The sequence below is a fragment of the Cariama cristata genome, unplaced genomic scaffold (genome assembly GCF_000690535.1).
Source record: "Cariama cristata isolate BGI_N322 unplaced genomic scaffold, ASM69053v1 scaffold10721, whole genome shotgun sequence".
Classification (NCBI taxonomy): Eukaryota; Metazoa; Chordata; class Aves; order Cariamiformes; family Cariamidae; genus Cariama; species Cariama cristata.
In genome coordinates, this window is record NW_009597547.1 from 6,115 (window position 1) to 23,912 (window position 17,798).

A 17,798-nucleotide genomic window follows, 5' to 3' on the forward strand; every position below is an offset into this window, starting at 1 on the left:
ACAGCCACAAGCAGTATCTGGGAGGAGGAAATTTTCTTTGCCATTGAGTCAGGGAAAAAGAAAGGACACAAGATTTACCCCTGAGTCAGTCAATGCAACCAATCTGGAAGAAGGCAAGTGATGGACAGGCCACCAACAGCACTTTGGGGCAAGACAGACTGCACCACTTCCAAGTAGGTAAGGTGCTATTATTGAGTTAGAAAATGGACGAGAAGCAAGCAGCATCCCCCAAAAAATTATATAGAAGTGCAGGCATCCAACCAAGTTTTCCTGTATAAAGTAGAAGAATCATCAAATCACAGTTTTCAGAAGCTGACCATAACAGTAACAGCCAATCTCCTAACTCTACTTTTAAAAACATATGTAAGACTTTTTTCCCCTCCCTGCTGCGTGATACCGCACAAATATACTGCTCTCAGTTCAAGGCCAAAGATTGCCTTGGACTCAGGACACCTTTGGACAGAAGGAAAGAAAGTTTAAGGACTCAGAACTGCAGTCTGTTTTCTCACAGAAAAAAGCTTTAAATATCTGCAAGGGTTTTCAAACTTCTAAGACTCCAGTTATAGTGAGAATGAGACAAAGCTGTTTTCAAAATAGCTTTGTTGTCAGAAAACCAGTAAAACTTAATCCAAGAAAAAAAAAAATCCTTGACTGTTTCTCAGCATTGAAAACATTATGGGGTATGTTACCAACCAATAAAAACTATTAAATGGAACACAGAATCAGGAAAATAAGTCTGTGGCTTCAAGTTTCCTCTTTTCTGATTTGTTTTAGAAGTGTTCTCCTTTCTTAAGATGAGTTATTTTTCAATTCTTCCCACCCTTCAATTCACTGCTGTTCACCACATGCCCCCAAACTGGGGGAGGAGAAGAGGTGGGTAACAAATACACAAATCCGAAACCAAATATGAATCAAATCCAAAGGCCTCTCCCCCTCATTGTATCCAAAAGTGTCCAGAGGGACCAGAATGGGACAGATGAAGATATTACCACCTCTGGAATACAAGTAGCACCAATTAACACATTTTCACAATAGAGCGATTTTCTTACCAAGGCTTTTTCAAATTACTCCTTCTGAACAATACCATTCAAATCTTAAGCTGCAGTGAAAAGAACACGCAAAACTACCCAAATGAGTGTTTCCAACAAGAAGAGGAAAAGAATTCCCATTATACAAATGCCTTTTTTCTTTTTTTTTTTTTTTAATTAGGCTGAGAGTATCAGTCTTATTTTTTCATTCCATGATCATCATGGATTTGCCCCTACTGCTATTTCAAGTTTAGCGATACACAAGCAATAGCCAGGGCAAGACACAGGTTACCCTTTTTATACTGCTCTCAGGTCCAAATTGGTTGACAGACACTCTTTTCTTTATTTGTTACCTGCCATGCTATGAGGTGATGTGGCTGCTGATAAGCAAGCTTCTAGCTGTAAAGCACATGCTTATGTCACCACACGTTCTAGTTCTCAGATTAAAATAATCCGTAATAGATCTCCTTAAAAGACCAAGAAAAGAAAGTAGAATTTCAGGGAACAAGGTAACATGACTGTGCAGGAATCAGGCATTCAGCTACCGCAGGAAAAAGACTTTGCAGAAGAGTTGCAAAGTCAGGTAGCAGAGTGTGGAGAAACAGATACAGAATCAGAGAATCGATTTGGTTGGAAGAGACCTCTGGGATCATCGAGTCCAACCTTTGCCCTAACACCACTGTGTCAACTAGACCATGGCAGTGAGTGCCACGTCCAGTCTTTTCTTAAACACCTCCAGGGATGGTGACTCCACCACCTCCCTGGGCAGCCCATTCCAATGTCCAATGACCCCTTCTGTGAAGAAATGCCTCCTCATTTCTAGCTTGAACTTCCCCTGGTGCAGTTTCAGACTATGCCCTCTTGTCCTATCACTTGTTATTTGGGAGAAGAGACCGACCCCCACCTGGCTACACCCTCCTTTCAGGTCACTGTAGAGAGCAATCAGGTCTCCCCTCAGTCTCCTCTTCTCCATACCTAAGGCTGAAGAACCATCCCAGTTAAACACAGATACTCATTTGTGGAGAAAGAAAACACGGTATGCTAACAAAATGCTGGTTTTAGCCCTTCACACTTACTGTTACTGCAACAGAAGGCAGCAGATCCACAGCGACCCAGTCTGCTGAGCTGCACTCTTCCAGTACCCATTACATTTTGGTACTGAATAAAGAATGGCAGATAGGTAACAAATTTGCTTACAGGGTTTCACTTCTTTAGTCCATACTGTAACTGATTATTTCTTCCCTGTCTCCCCAAATACCTTGGGGCTTCAGTTTACATCAATAATGGCTTGAAACAATTCCTTTCCTTTAATTATTGCAGCAGGCAATGATAAAAAGAAGTTGAACAGAGTCAACTTGCTCTAACATGGACATAAGAGATACAAACATCGTACAAAGAACATATCTCCAAGTGAATTTGAAGTCTCAGTTAAAAAGCTTAATGCAGTTAGCGTCAGTGGTTTCATTCAATACTGTCAAAGGATCATTCACATTCAGGCATAACTTCTTCCATCATACCTCTCTACCAAGATATTAGGCTTTAAAAAAGGAAAAAAACATGGTCACAGGAGTATTATGCACAGATTTACTCCTTGCCATTGCATAGTCATGAAGTTCTGACATTTAAGATTACTTGAGAGTAAAGCTGTCTGTATTTGCAATTTGAAATGAGAAAGTACATCCTGCCTGTTTAAATTATTCTCAGACAGGTTGCCCAAAACGATGATTTTAAAGATGCCCAAATGTGCATCAGCCTAAGGCCATATTGTACTTGCTTTCAGTTTCAAAGACCTCCTTTCATCTCTGAAGAATGGAATGTTGTTTACTGCTCAGAATGTTTTGCCATGTTATCATGAATGTATTACCAAAGTTCTGCTTCTTGAACTAGAGAGTGTTTGTCAAAACCATTCTTTATTGTACATGAGAAGTCTTAAGCCTTTTATAAATCCTCCTCAGATATACTGGGACACTTAAACATCTAAGTCTAAACATCCTTCTCACGTTTGCTATCCTGCACGATTTCACAAAAAAGAAAAAAGGTCTGCAGAGAATTGCTTTCTGGTAGCACGAAGCCTAAGTGCTGAGCACTGGAATGCAGGATTGCACGCGAGAAACAAAAGTAGTTTCGCTGGCAGAATGACTTTCGCCTACTGCCCTGACAACTCAGTCCGGTAAGGCAAACCATGAGAGAAGCATCTTAAAATACAGCAGGTAAATCTGTGACAATGAAACACTATCAAGCTTTATGGTCAGTTTTAGGTGCCTTATCTCCACTTTCTTTTAAACTGGCAATGTAAATAATGGATCACCTCCTTTCAATAGCAACACTGTTACCTGTCTTGTCTCACTTTAGCACAACCTCGTGAAGCTTTTAATAAAGCAGACGCGCCACAGAGGATGAGAAATAACTGAAAAGTACCGAACAGGCAGACTTGTTAAATATTCAGAAACAAATCCGGCCATAATTACAGAAAACCACTACGAAGAACAGGAATAGTTACTTGATAGAAGCTTGGGGGAAGAGGAAAAAAGGATGGGGAAAACTATTTTTGTGCTAGACTCATTTTTTCAAGTTTTTCCAGTGGTATTATAAAGAAAAAAAACCTATACCTTCAGCTTCATGTGAAAGTGCATTAAAAATCTTCAAAGAAGTGAAGAATAGCTGCTCAAAAGCTGGGAATGCTGCTTTCTGCAGCTTGTTTAGATACAGATCCCTTCACTTCACTTGCGGTAAACTGGGAGAGTTCAAGGAGCTACTTGTGCCTCCACGTCAGCGGGGAAAAAAAAAAAAAAAAAAAAATATCAGAGAAACAAGCCTACCTCACCTCCTTAGAGAGGTCTCTTGTCACAGTCCAGGCTGAGGGAAAACCTAAAACCTACAGGGCAGGTGTCACCACTGTCTCGGTTACGTTGCAAATAACTGAGCTTTATATGAGGTCCTTCCAGACTCCAGTATGCAAAAATGCCAGAGTATTTTCAATCCTAGCATCTATTTACATTTCCTAGGCTACAAGAATGAAAAAGACCTAAGGTTTATCAGAAAGGACAACTTTACCACCACGTCCTCCACACAAGAGTTACTTTCCAGGCTTCTCCTCACTGTGCTTGGGTCAGTGGCCATCAGCTGTTCACTTCAGCAATGTCAAGGCTACATGAGAAAGGGGCAAAACTGGCAGCAACGCTTGAATGACAGCCTGCAACACATTTCTCCCATCTCCAGTCAGGATGATGATCTCTAACAGAAGTAGGCTGTCAGTCCCCTTGGAAAGAATTTCTGCAGCCTCATAAGTTTCCCAGGTCCTGCAAACAGTTAATCTCCAGCACAACATTAAGAGATTTCTTCAGATCAAGATTTCTTAAAAGCACCTTCAAGGAACTTTTAAAATGCAGCATGAGGCACAAAAGGTGATCTGGCTCATTACAGGAACTGAATGGTCTGGCTTTATTTATTGCTTTTTTGAGGGATCTAGCCAAGGTGAACTCACAGTATATTTGAAAAGAGCCCCTATGCATTGTACATGGAAAAAAGTCCACGGCCAAACATCAAAGCAAGAGCCATTTCAAAAGCCACCTAAAATAGCCATCGTGAGTTCAACTGAGGGGCCGTGACAACTAGCTGCCGTGGAAGACTACCACAGCTTCATTACTCTACACTACAGATAGAAGTTTCTCTAAGCCATCATTTCATTCAGTCCTTCATACACAGTGCTCTTACCCACAGTTCTTCCTAGAACACACAATTAAAACATCCCTGTTGAATTTACCAGAAACAATGCTTTCAAGTATCTAACACATGGACTAGTTTTCTTACAGTATGTAATCATCTATTTTGTGTAAGACAATTCTCACTTCTTCCTACAGGGAAAGATAAAAACAATTCAGTATGAAGATACAACACCATGCAAGTCATTGCAAGCCATCTCCATACCTCCTGCCCAGATCCAACGTTTGATGAATCCAATGGTCTCTTCTTCCTTGGTCCAATGGCTGCCAAAGCTGTGAGGTTGGCATCTCTTTGCTGCATTTGTGCTAACTCCAACTGCTGCATCTAATTTAAAAAGAAAACACCTACATTAATTATGATATACAGTATCCTAAAGGTTTTATTCTCTTTAAGGCAGCTTCAGACAGCTCTGCAGTCTCTACTGAAACAACGTATTTCACAGCATCTTTTCCTGTCTTTCGGGATATCTTGACAGATTCCAATACTCACTCATGCTTAGAGCCTTGAAACATTAATGGCCCAATTCAGCTCTCAGAAATCCCACTTGGAGAAGAGAAATTCAGCTGGTAAGAACTAAGCTTGTAGCACCTACATGGCATTACTCCCCTACTTGCTACTACTTAAATAAAGACAAATCCACAATGAAGAAATACTATGGGATTTTGGGGAGGAGGGCTCTTTAGTTGGGTGGGTTTTGGGTGAGTTTTTTTGCAAGTCTTATTTTACTTCAGACAGGCAGACTCATTCTTTCTTTAGCGATGCTGGCGGCTTCACATCAAGTACTGCAGCAGCTAGGCTATTTAAAGAAAAACGGTATTTCAGTGCAAGATTCCCAAAAGAACATCCTCCCCGTAAGACTCAAACTATACACACGCTCAAGATTTTTCAGCAGAAATCAGGGAATGCAAGACTTTGACATACATATCTTGAGAGTAGCTGGTTTTCAGGGGGTTGGTGTTTTTTTCAGTTGGGCTTTTTTTTGTTGTTTGAAGATGAGACAAATGCTTCAGTTATGAAAACAACACTATTTGCAAGTCACCTTTGATAACACTATGTAGGCTTCTGCTTACAGAAATGTAGTAGTACTTCTTCGCCGCTAGATACCATCATTCACTTACCACACACACTATTCTTGCTTTTCTGTGCAGTGTAAACACTTACAACCTTATTTATCAGAATTCATTCAGTTCTGAATGAGGTTTTGTTTTTTCAAAGTATACAGTATTGCTTTCAAGAGTATTTTAGAAACTATAAGGTTTTATGTCCCTTAAACTTGAAAAAACTACTAGCATTCTGCAATCGTCTGATGTTACCTCCAGCCAGCCTACTTGCATTAAATGTGCAAGATAAACTTCCCTTTTAATCTCAGTCTTAAATATGTGTTTTTATATTAGAATCATAGAATGATTTGGGTTGGAAGTGACCTTTAAAGACCATCTAGTCCAACCCCTTTGCCATGGGCAGGGACACCTTCCACCAGACCAGGTTGCTCAAAGCCCCATCCAACCTGGCCTTCAACACTTCCAGGGAGAAGACACCAACAGCTTCTCTGAGCAACCGGTTCCTCTGCCTCACCACCCTCACCAGGAAGAATTTCTTCCTAATATCCAATTTAAATCTTCCCTCTTCCAGTTTAAAGCCATTGTCCCTTGTCCTATCACTCCATGCCCTTGTAAAAAGTCCCTCTCCAGCTTTCTTGTCGGCCCCTTTAGGTACTGGAAGGCTGCTCTAAGGTCTGCCCGGAGCCTTCTCTTCTCCAGGCTGAACAACCCCTACTCTCAGCCTGTCTTCATAGGAGAGGAGCTCCAGCCCTTGGATCATCTGATCATCATATTCAGGAACCACTGCAACCAATCAGGGATGGGGGAAAATAAGATTAAATCCAAAAAAGTATCTCGAAACTTCACAAACTCTGTGAAACACTGAGGCTTAGAAACTATTTTTGTGTGATGTCTTCATCACTCCCTGGGTTAATCAGGAGCAATAAAACACTGAGATTCTTTGGTAGAGGCATGTGCTGACCTCCAGCCCCAGCTGCGCAGGCCTCCCAACACCTGGAGCCACCCCACTCCCAGGCAGCTTGGAGCATCCCTGCAGAAGTTCACTCTCCTGCTAGCAACGTAGTTCAGTACGTACACCACAGTCTTCTTGCCAAGAGAAGGGGCTTTACAACAAGCCATGCACACAGTATCCCTCTGGGGGCAGATTAAATTTCAAAAGGTTCCAGTGGCAAAGAAAAAAAAAACCAAAACAGAAGGGTAAAGATGGTTTGCTTTACTTTTAAGAATCATAATACTTAAAATGAAGAGGACTTTTAAAACCACTAAACTTAAAACAAAACAAAAGTCTTTATTAGCCTAACCTCGTGCTTCCATCCCTGGGAGTCATTAGAAAACATAACCCCCGCTCCCTCAACACTACAAAACACAAACAAACCAGCTTCACTGCAGTTAGACACGTCAAAAACGGTCAACCAACAATGACCAACATTTGGTCATTGGCTTGAAGCAACATTGAAATAAGACCCCTTCTTGTTTTTATAGCTGATGTTGATGGGCAGCCATAGTAAAGATCAATGACAAGAGAGTGAGCTATGAATTAAATACCGAGGGGGCTTTGGGTTGGCATCAGCTCAGGGTGGGGGGAACGGGATGGGCTGAGTGTCTCTTGGCCGACTACCAGAATGCTGCTGTGGCTGAGGGCCGGGCAGGGCCCGGGCAGCACCACCACCATTTAACCCCTGCGGTTCAAGTTGACAAAGCACACTGTCAAGACAGACTGCTGCTGGGGAGCACTGCTGGCAGAAAACCCACCGATACAAAGGACGGGATGACACTTGGTGGACAGTATGAAAAAGATGTGCTTCCTAGAAACAGAACTCATGCATCTTTGACCACGCAGTTCCCAAGACAAATGCATGTTGTTACCATCATCTACTCTCCCCGATACATTTTCCACCTTGTAACTAGTTAACGGATTTTTGACATCAGGCAGAATCTCACCAGGGTTTCAAAGCAAAAGAAAACAAGAAATCACAGTCTTGTTGCATTCTAGACATCTCGGGGATTTTTCCGAGAACATAATTAAGACGAATGAATTTAAACACTCAATAATGGACTCAACAGATCCCCATTAAGCAATATGGGCAGACATCCAAATTACCCCGCTGAAGCCAGCAAAATCATCTTTTCAACAAGTTTTGTTCCATTAAAAAGTGTGAGATTAAATGTCCAAACATTGTGTGAGCAGTTAAAAGCACAGGATAAGGAGAAGACAGGCAGATAACATCAAGGGATACCCGAGGATACTGGCTGGCTAACTACTGCCGGATTTTCCTAAACAAGATTAGGAAAGAGCAAGAGGCAACTATGTTGAGTCAAATCTTTCTTTAACAGGTTTTTAGCACACAAGTCAGGGCAGAAAGATCACTGCAGTAAGCAAACGACAGTAAAAGTAGTATATATATTTTATTAAAATATAACAGAGAAGCTGCATGTAGTATTGTTTCCCTTCTATGAGCCAGTGGTATTAATATTGGTGTCTCTAACTAAAATAGGATACAAATAGAAACTGTCATATCCAGGTTTTTGTCTTGGAAACACAGGGTTTTTTTTTCTCCCTCTTGAAGATAGAAATGTGTAATGGCAATTCAAAAGGAGCATGAGGAACCCATGCCATACACTGGACCCACAAACTAGCAGGTTTCCCCTCAACTTGACCTACTTAATCTGCCGAAAGATGCTGCTATTCTACCACAACACAGGAGTCCAACACATGTTCTGTTCAAAATTCATTCCTCAAGAAGAGCATTGAGAGGGGACAGTCTCCAGGCAAGAGGTAAATGAATGTTCAAACTCCTTCTCCCCGCTTTCCGATTTTCACATATGCTAAGAATCGCAGTACAAAGAGTTCTAAAAACCTGTGTATAAAGATCAAATTGCTATGAAAACGTCTCAGAACTTGTAAAATAGTCTTTGTTGCTTCTGGCCTTTTTAATAATAAAAATAGGGTTTAAAGTCTGGTCTTGCAGCAAGCAAGAATCTCTAGGGTGACACAATAACCATTTTAGTTAATCTGACCTGCAGCACAAATCAAGAAGTAAGGTATGTTTTAAAGTCCTTCCTTATAGTGAAATGGCATTTACAGCATGGCTGTAATCACACAAAATGAAAGGTTTTAAAATTGACCTCTCTGTTCTTCACTCAGTCCTCTACTGAGAAAAATATTTCTTTTCCTGCTCACAGAAATTCTCTCACTTATGTCTCACACTCCACATTTCAGAAAATATGCAAAATCTGTTTTTACTGCTACACCAATGACATTTTTGTGGCATTTTAATACTAAAAATTAAATTTCAAGTTGCATAAGAAGACAAGAAGTACTTCAGCTATGACATGTTAAGACTTTTTTTTTAAAGCAATACTGCAAGTTGGTTTTAAACTCTTTTGGTTATGAAGTACATGATATGTGGTTGTTTTGCATTACCAGAGCTCCAACAACTCAGTTATGCAAATCTCAAAGATTTTCCCTAAACAGGAAGAATCCCTTAAACACAACCAAAGAAAAGAAAAAGTATACACTGCTACAAATCAACTAATTCATACCATCTAATCCATGATGTGCACAGCGGCCGGTGGCTGTATTATCAGAGGGGCAGAAGAGAGCTACCTAGCCAAATATGTGTTCACCTTGGAAAAGGAGTAAACAAAAGCCCTCGTGTCTGGTCACAAAGCATCCAGAGCAGAACAGGATTCATATACTTGGTATAAGCCTTCATAGAAGACAAAGCACATGAAACCCTTTACTCTCTAGATCCTCAAGAGTACCTTTACTAGGGAAGGTTTTTCTCAAGGCAGAGATGAGGAATTAAGCATCTGTATTAGCCAGGGCTCACAAAGGAGTAATAGGGCCAAGGTTAAAGAAAAGCCAAACAAGTGGCACCTGTCCAACACGATGCTGGTAGATGACATGCATCTCAAGAAATTTATACCCCTATCCACTTCTGCAGGAGCTTCAATATACGAAGTACTAGGAAATAAAGAGAGAGATTTCTTTTCTCTACTTCTCAGATTTAAGTGCTAGGAACTTACATTTAGAAAAAAAATGGCAAAAAATAGTCTTGGCAATGCAATAACAAATAAATACAGCTGTATGGATGTAAATGAGCTCAGAAGAAATACTGGTAAGATGTAAGATGGGGATGCTAAACACCACAATTCTGGACTTGGTTATAAATAACATAAGGGAAAGACTAAAAAGTGTATGTACAAGATACTGGGTTTAATATCAAGCAAAAAATGGGGATGTCTCCACATATGACATTGTAGGTTGATAAGAGTATGGGACAGATTAAATAAATATTTAAAATAATAGAAGAACTGACAGGAAAGGAAACCAGGGAAGGCTGAAGACAAGCTAATGTATGCCTAAGGGTTCTGTGCGCTATCCAGCAATAAGTACATCAGGAGTAATAAAAGCACTAAAGTAGATGAACAAGAATTTGTATAAGACTTGCGGGCAAAAAAAAAAAAAAAGCAAGGAATATAGGTATACAAAAGAGGCAGAAGCTCCCAATTCTTTCAGCTTCCACAATAAAGAAATTAAACAATAAATGAATGAATATTAAAACTCAAAGTCAGTCAAAGCAACTGTGACCAAATATCAACATTTACCTTTTCTAGTTTGCATCAGTGAAAAAGGAACCTGAACATGTACATGGGTCTTTACTATTGCCCTTTACTGTATATTTTTAAAGAACTAAATATTGAGGTACCTTTTAAGTAGGGCCACTTATCCCACTGAACTGACTTCTCTCTCTTCCTTCTTTCTATTCTTTTTTACGACGAGATTTTTCAATCAAACTTTCACTGGGTACTCCATTAGACAGTTTTCTACTCTTCTCAGTCACTTCTCCCTTCATTTCTTCCAAAGACAAGCTCTTCAGTTTTTTCACATTCCCTTTAAGCATTTTAAGGAACTTGTGACAAAAATGAAAAATAAACTTTAAAACTCTGTTTTCAATCCCAAGCTTCTCGCACCGGTTGTCATAAAGCTCAATGAGCATTACTGCCTCCAGCCTCTACCTTTCCTATACAAAATTTTCTGCCCTACAGGTTGAATGCGGCTGAATAGCAGACTTCTCATGTGGGGGACATTCTCTGAGGAAAACTGACATTTGAAGGCTGCATATTTAAACATTTACAATCCTCTCTCCTCTTGCCTATAATGCAATTTCTCTTCTCACAATTGCTTCCTTTCAAACTGTTTTAATTAGCCATACAATTAGTTTCCACTGACTTTTCCCTCTGTTGTAATTTAGATTTAACAGCAGAAAGGCAGAATAGCATGCTCTGGTTTGACATGCAGTCCTAACCTATAACAGGGCTGGATGCAATAGTGTAGATTACTTTCAGGTTAATATTCCACATACATGCTTCAGTGGCAGAACGTGCCCTGCTGTGGCTGCGTCCCCCAAGACCAGGTGCCTTGTCTGTCTGGAGCTAAAGGGTGCAATAAGAGGTTTTGGAGAACAACAGAAAATTTTTCCAGGATAGTCATACCCATAGGGAAAAACAAAACAAAACAAAAAATAATAAAATTCCTTCAGCTGATATTTGATATTCCCTAATATATAAGTAATTAACTTCCCCACAAGAACTCAAAAAAATAATCCAGGGCACAGTGACGTCCTGACTCCTTATTTTGCCCATTCTTGTTAAGAATTTCCCAGGTGTTGAGTGTGTATTGCCTTTTACCAGTGTTTTGTTTAACAATTTTTTGATGCGTTTCTGTGTATTCTAGAACACCTGGAACGTGCTTTCCCCTGTGCAGTCCCATCACCTTGCCTTGCTTGCAGGCCCAGGGAAGTTCCTGGGTGTCCAGCATCCAGTATCAAGCTCTCTATCTGTGTTTTCAGACACTGCCCAGGCTACTTTTGTTGCAAGGCCAAGAAAAATGCTACAGCACACCACACCAAAGCAATATATTCTGTAGTTTTTGTTTCAGATGCTGTCACTTGTGAGAAGAACCGCTTAATGACCGTCCGCAGACATGCATTATCACAACGGGACAGTGTCCAGCCCTTGCAAGACATTACTGTAAAACCAATCAGAGTTCTTCCAAATGCACGATATTTTGAATGATTTTCAGCTGCTGGAACACTGTGTATTCATTCACTCACTCTTGAGGTCCCAAAGCTAGAGAACATTTAAGACTTATCTTCCACCTGCAGGTTTCTCCGTCTCATCATGCAGTCCACCCAACGCTTGTTCTTGGCACAGAACTCTCTGGCTCCGTTATCATTTTTTGGTCGTACTTTTAGTCCTAAAATTTCCTCTGTTGGCAAGTTTCTAATCCAAGGACATACTTTCAGCTGGTTACATGTCTCTCAGAGAAACTTAGAAAAGGTTATTTGAAAATCCAAGAACAGGCTTAATGGAGTTTTGAGGAGGCTTTTGTTTTTCACTAAAGATAGTTGCTATCATCTTCCAGCCAGCTGGTTTTAGGGTACCCAACACAGTATCTCAGCTGCTCTTTTCTTATGCTCATTCAAAACACCAATACGAATGCCACATAAACAGGGATTTGGTTCACCTTTTAGTTTACTCAATAATCTAATATTTTACAGGATTTCCATCCCTGACTTTCTGCAAGACTCCTAACACACCAAATTTCTGATGACAGCCCTTCGTTCCTTGTAGGGCTACACTTCAGGTAACAAAATTGATGTCTGTTCAATAATCATGCTTTTTTTTCAAAGCATTCAAAAGCACATAAGAAACACTACAGCATGATAAAGATAATATAAATCAGGTAATTAAGCAGAAGCTCTCAGAATGTCACTGAAGGTTCATAAAAAGTCAATTGATCGTGATGAGATCTTATTTCGCTCGCAGCATCTTGTTTGCTTTTTTGAGAGGTTACGGTTAACTGGGGAGTTTCCTTTTCCCCTGCATAAGAATGGTCTTAAAGAAATTGAACCATTAGGTCCAGAAGACTAAATACAGAGGCAGCAGAAGAGGTGTGGGGGGAAAAAGGAAACAAGCAGCTTGAAAATGTGGGCTGGAGACAGTAGGGAGAACAGCAAAGAACCAGGTTACTTGTTATCTTGAGAATATGCAAAATAAGGGAAAAAGAGTTAGGATGGACACATGACATAGAAAAATAAACATTTTTGAAAAAAGATAATGCAGAAAACTCTATTTCAGTCATTACTGTATAACACCCAGGAACTCACTGGAATCATGCAGACTTTTTGCTGGATGTTTTTGATAGGGTTTGTTTTGTCTCTACAAAAAAAAAACCCTAGGGTTTGCTATTTTCCTCCCAGTCGGTTGATACTAAAGGTATTGAATTTTCTCAGCATCTCATCTACTGCTGTCTTGGGACATCTGTGTCAAAATTGTAACAGTAAAATTCACAAGTACGTCAAGCAGGCAGGAACAAGGGACTGGGAAGATCTGTGCAGTCATAAGTGAACAGAGCTGTTGGAAGAGCAAGGAATGGGACAGGCAAGTCTGCTGTCCATCAGGTGCTTGCTCCACATGCTCTTTCCTCTAGTTTAAGATGCAGTTGCTCACCTTTATCCATCAATAGATGCTGCAAGGTGCCACAAGGTAAGAGCAGAGATGAAGGTAGCTACTACAGAATAAGCAAAGATGCCATCAGTACAATACCTGTTCACCTGCCCAACCCCAAGCAGCAATCTTGCACACATACAGTCTGAAAGGTTTGCCCTGCCTCAGCCTTAAGCTCCCTGAAGTCATACTACAAGCACACTCACTTTTCAAGATGAGAGATGGAAGTACAAAAGATCAGGGTTTGTATTTAAATTTACAGTACACACTGTTTCATGCTGCCATTTTTACGGGTCTTCTGGGATGCACTGTTCATATGGCATGCTTGCGCATTTGACAGTATCCTACACCTACTCAATTTCAGTAAGCTCATTTCAAAAAAGGGATGAAGCCAGAGATAAACTATAAATACAGCTACAAGAATTGGATCAACTGAACATTTTCTTTGTGACTGGAAGTATAGTTGAAAGTAGAACAGGAAACAGCAGAAGGCATCTAAAACAAGTTATGGTTTAAAAGTGCAAGCATCAGGGACAACGTGAAGACTGCATCCTCTCGGCCTGGAGCAGCAGATAAGGCTGAATGAAACACAGGGGTAATTTACCCAGATTGCACAAAGAGCTGGCCCATGAGGTGAGCAAGGACAAAATTCTGAGTGCACAACGGAGCAGCTTGGGGCAAGCCTTGCAGCTGTCTCAGAAGGAATGTGCACTTTCCATAGGTATTAAAATCTGCTGAAACAGGTGAAAGGGGGAAGTAAATAAAGACTTAATTCATAGCAAGCTACATAGACTAAGAACATAGGAAAGTAAATGATTTAGCATAGGAGAAGTTTGAGGCAACAGGTCATGCAAAAAGGGATGAAAAGGTCACAGCAATTATGTATAGCCTTTTGGATAAAAGAATCCACTGCTGAGTCTCTGGATGTACTTCCAGCAATGTTAAGACGTTGCCTCCAGCTGCTGGATGACAGCACATCCTGCCTTTATAAGTATTCATTGTTCAGATGTACACCCTGCATTTTGGGAAACTTTGCTTTAGAACATGCTCCAGTGCCGTTACCCCACACCGTCTCCCTTCTCCCAGGGGGTCACCATCAACACATAAAAGACAGCTTTGAGGAAGGCAGGCCCATATTAATTCTTAAAGAACTATAAGCAGACAATCAGATCAGGCTTTCCAGTGGATATTCAGCCGGAGTGGTCTGGAAAGGATCCGATTCCAGCTGACATAGGTATCAAAGTTTCCAAGTTTGGTTTCTTAGGCACAGACTATAATCACAACGCGACAAGACAGACAGACAATGGTGAGCCATTTCATGCTTTCATCCCAGTATACACTGTGCTTCTGCATTACCAGTTTCAGCCTTGGGATATTTGTTGATTTTTATTTCGATCTTATTCCAACTCTACTCATATTTACATTTTTTAATCAAATGTGTGCTGACCATTTATCTCCAAACTGTCAATAAAGCGCCAAAATTGACCAGCTGTGTATGGGCCCATTTCCACTCGAGCTTGAGATGGTCTCACAGATAAGAAAGCATCCCTGGCACAGAAGGTGGGTTTTCAATTTGACATGAAGCTTGGAAAAGTTCTGGCTGCCTCATTCTCCAGGGAACAAAGCAGCAGGACAGAGGGCAAGGCAATACCAACACAAAGATCTGTGTTGTCCCAAGAGGCACATCTGCCTCCTCTTCTTTTGGTGAAGCAGTTGGGGACCATCGCTCTGCAAGCAGCACAACATGGAGAAATATGCAGGGCAAGTGTGATGAAGGCTGAGTTAGTCTGGCACAAGATAAGATGCACTGAAGGAGATGAACTCAAGCACTCAGTAGAACACCAAGCACTAAACAGACGCCTTCTCTGCTTGGTTGATGACTTTTTTGTATGCCTGTACGCCACTCTTTAAAAAAGAGATTTCTCATTAACAATACTAGCCAATCTAAAAAAAGACCCAAAGAACATACCTGACTTCTTTCTGTTCTAAATATCCAAAACATCGAATCTTTTTCAAGATCCTACACCTTACTGTTCAGAGGAAAAGACAGAAAAGAAGCTGCATCTCTCTGCAGTGTTTTATTAAAAGAAAGAACCTCTAGAAACGACCAGATGAGGAGGAGGTAAAGCCACCTACAAAACAAGACAAATTAGCATCACCCACTGACTGTTGATTCTGGTGGCACTACAGGCAAACTGGGAATGGCTTTAGGGCAACTTTGTGCTCACAGATTGTAAGTATGAAGAAAGAGTCACAAGCAGAAAGAAAGAATTAAACGATAGATAGTAAAGCAAGTTCCTTTTCTCTCCTCTTATTTTACAAATTTCTTCTACTATAGTGCAAGTCCAGAGCATTGATTCTAATACTATTTTACTGGATTTCCATTTGTTTTGCCTGGGCTCCTACATTAATCCAAACAATAAGGGCCTTTAAAGCATTCATAAATAACCTGCTGCTGCTGCTGGCACCTAGGAGCCAAGTGCAGCAATGTTAAGCAACAACAAATTTCATAGTTCAAGAGGCACAGTTAAGGAAAAAGGTTGCTCAGAAAATCACTCTCATTTAGCACAAAGATCCTTAAAAATTGCATGAAATCAGTCAAGTAACTATAGAAACCAATTTCTTCAGCTCTGTATCACACATCTCACACCTCAATTGTCTTTATTATCGTCCGCTGTCAGATCCTTAATCAGAAATGTGAACATGCTTGATGATTTATTCAGCAGGGAAAAGAATCTGTAGGTCAAGTGAAAAATTTCACACACACATACACACGCACACACATCTTCAACCTTAGGTACTTTCATTTCATTCTGTTCCCAGTAGCTCTGGGGGCAACTCCAGTGAGATCCAATATTAAGGCTCAATTAAAATAAGCTCCAATTAGTGGAGCTTTTTTCTCTCAGGCTAGAAAAGTCAGGAAATGGATATTGGGAAATGTAAAAAGTCAGCTACTGAGAGGAGGCTGCAGACATAAATGAACTTATTTGTTGATTTCTACAGTTGCTATGCAGAGGCCTCTGGGAGTAAAAGCTTAACCAGTCTAAGCTATAAACTAAAACCCCTGCAGCTAAACATGAACTGTGTGAAACAAGGGCTCCATTCCAGAACAGAAAACTGCTGGGCCCAGAAAATTAAAAGCCAGAGGCGTTTTCCATTTAAAACTAAATCCCAGTACCGCCTCCCAGCCAAAGAATTATAAGCAGTATCAGATTTACAAAACGAACAATTACCCTGGAAAAATGTAGCCTATTGTACAGTCCCAGATGCTAAATCTCAAAGTTTCTTTTTTTTTTTTTTCTAATCCCACATTATATTCCTACCAAGTGTACTGCTGCAGTTTACAAAGGACCGTTTCTAGACAGGACTGAAACTACAAAAATAAAATGTTAAAAAACAGAGCTCATAATTCATTGACCTCATTTGAAGCACTGCCCTTGCCTGTGGCAGTTCCTGTCCTTCCCCAAGGCCTCTGCAAATGGTATGCAGCAGCAAAATAAACCCTGACCTAATTGCCAGGACAGGGCTGCCAACCTTCTCTCAACACACAAAGGCAAGCATGGTAACTGGAAAGTCCTACCTCTTTCGCTTTCTGCTTTAACCGCAGTTGCTCTGGATCTTCTTTATTGGAACGGCTCTACCAAAGGAAGAGGAAAAAGATTGAATAGAAATTACTGGCATCCAAACACCACCGTATCCGTTAAATATTTAATAAATGACAATTTTCTCTGGTGATTGAAAGATTTAGCTCCGGGGGTGAATGCCTCAATCCAGACTGGCTTCCCTCCCCCTCCTCCATGCACATACGCGCACCCCCCTCCTCATCTGGGCCGGCTGCCTCTGCTCTAGCCTGAAGCAAGATTAAGCTGAAAATGATGCTAACACTGTCAGTCAGGTCCAGTCTAGGCATGATGTTGTTCATGTCAGCAGCAGACACTTAAAAAGGACAGGAAGTATAGGAAAGAAAGGGAGTCGTACTCGTGCAAGTACAACACGATTCTTTCAGCTCTAGATTAGGCTTCTACGCAAGGGGCTCCAGAAGTCAGCTCAAAACCAAACCAAACAAAAAACCCGACAAACAGAAGATGATTGTCACACCTGATCAAGCAACATTGACTGATTTATTTTATTTTTTTTTTCCCTCTTATTCTCACGGAGCAGGAAGGGGGAGGAAGGGTACTTATGCTGTACTAGCAGTAGCTCCATGAGGGGGGTTCACCGATGCTAGGGTACCAGCTCCAAGGCTAGCCCTCTGATCTTGACTACAGGAAACAAATACAGCTGGCAGGGCAGTGGTTCACTTGAACAAGCACAGTGAACCCATATTTTCAAACAGTGCCACACACAAATATGGAGAAACACGTACCAACTTCAGAACCAGAAAGAGAGCCAGGAACGATGTTTATGGCTCTGTGAATAGTTCTTATATTTCATTTTGACCAGTAGGAATAATGTCAAAACAAGAGTTCAC

The 17,798-nt window shown here is 40.8% G+C and overlaps 1 protein-coding gene across 1 annotated transcript in view; it reads right to left on the bottom strand.

Annotated features, from left to right (window-relative positions):
• TAF4B (TAF4b RNA polymerase II, TATA box binding protein (TBP)-associated factor, 105kDa) overlaps positions 1-17,798 on the bottom strand; it is a 56,346-nt gene that overhangs the window by 5,536 nt on the left and 33,012 nt on the right. Inside the window, exons 15-16 of the mRNA XM_009708935.1 lie at positions 16,908-16,964; positions 4,956-5,075 (exon numbers count right to left, since the gene is read on the bottom strand). Coding sequence (XP_009707237.1) covers positions 4,956-5,075; positions 16,908-16,964 — 177 coding nt within the window. The remainder of the gene's footprint in view (positions 1-4,955; positions 5,076-16,907; positions 16,965-17,798) is intronic.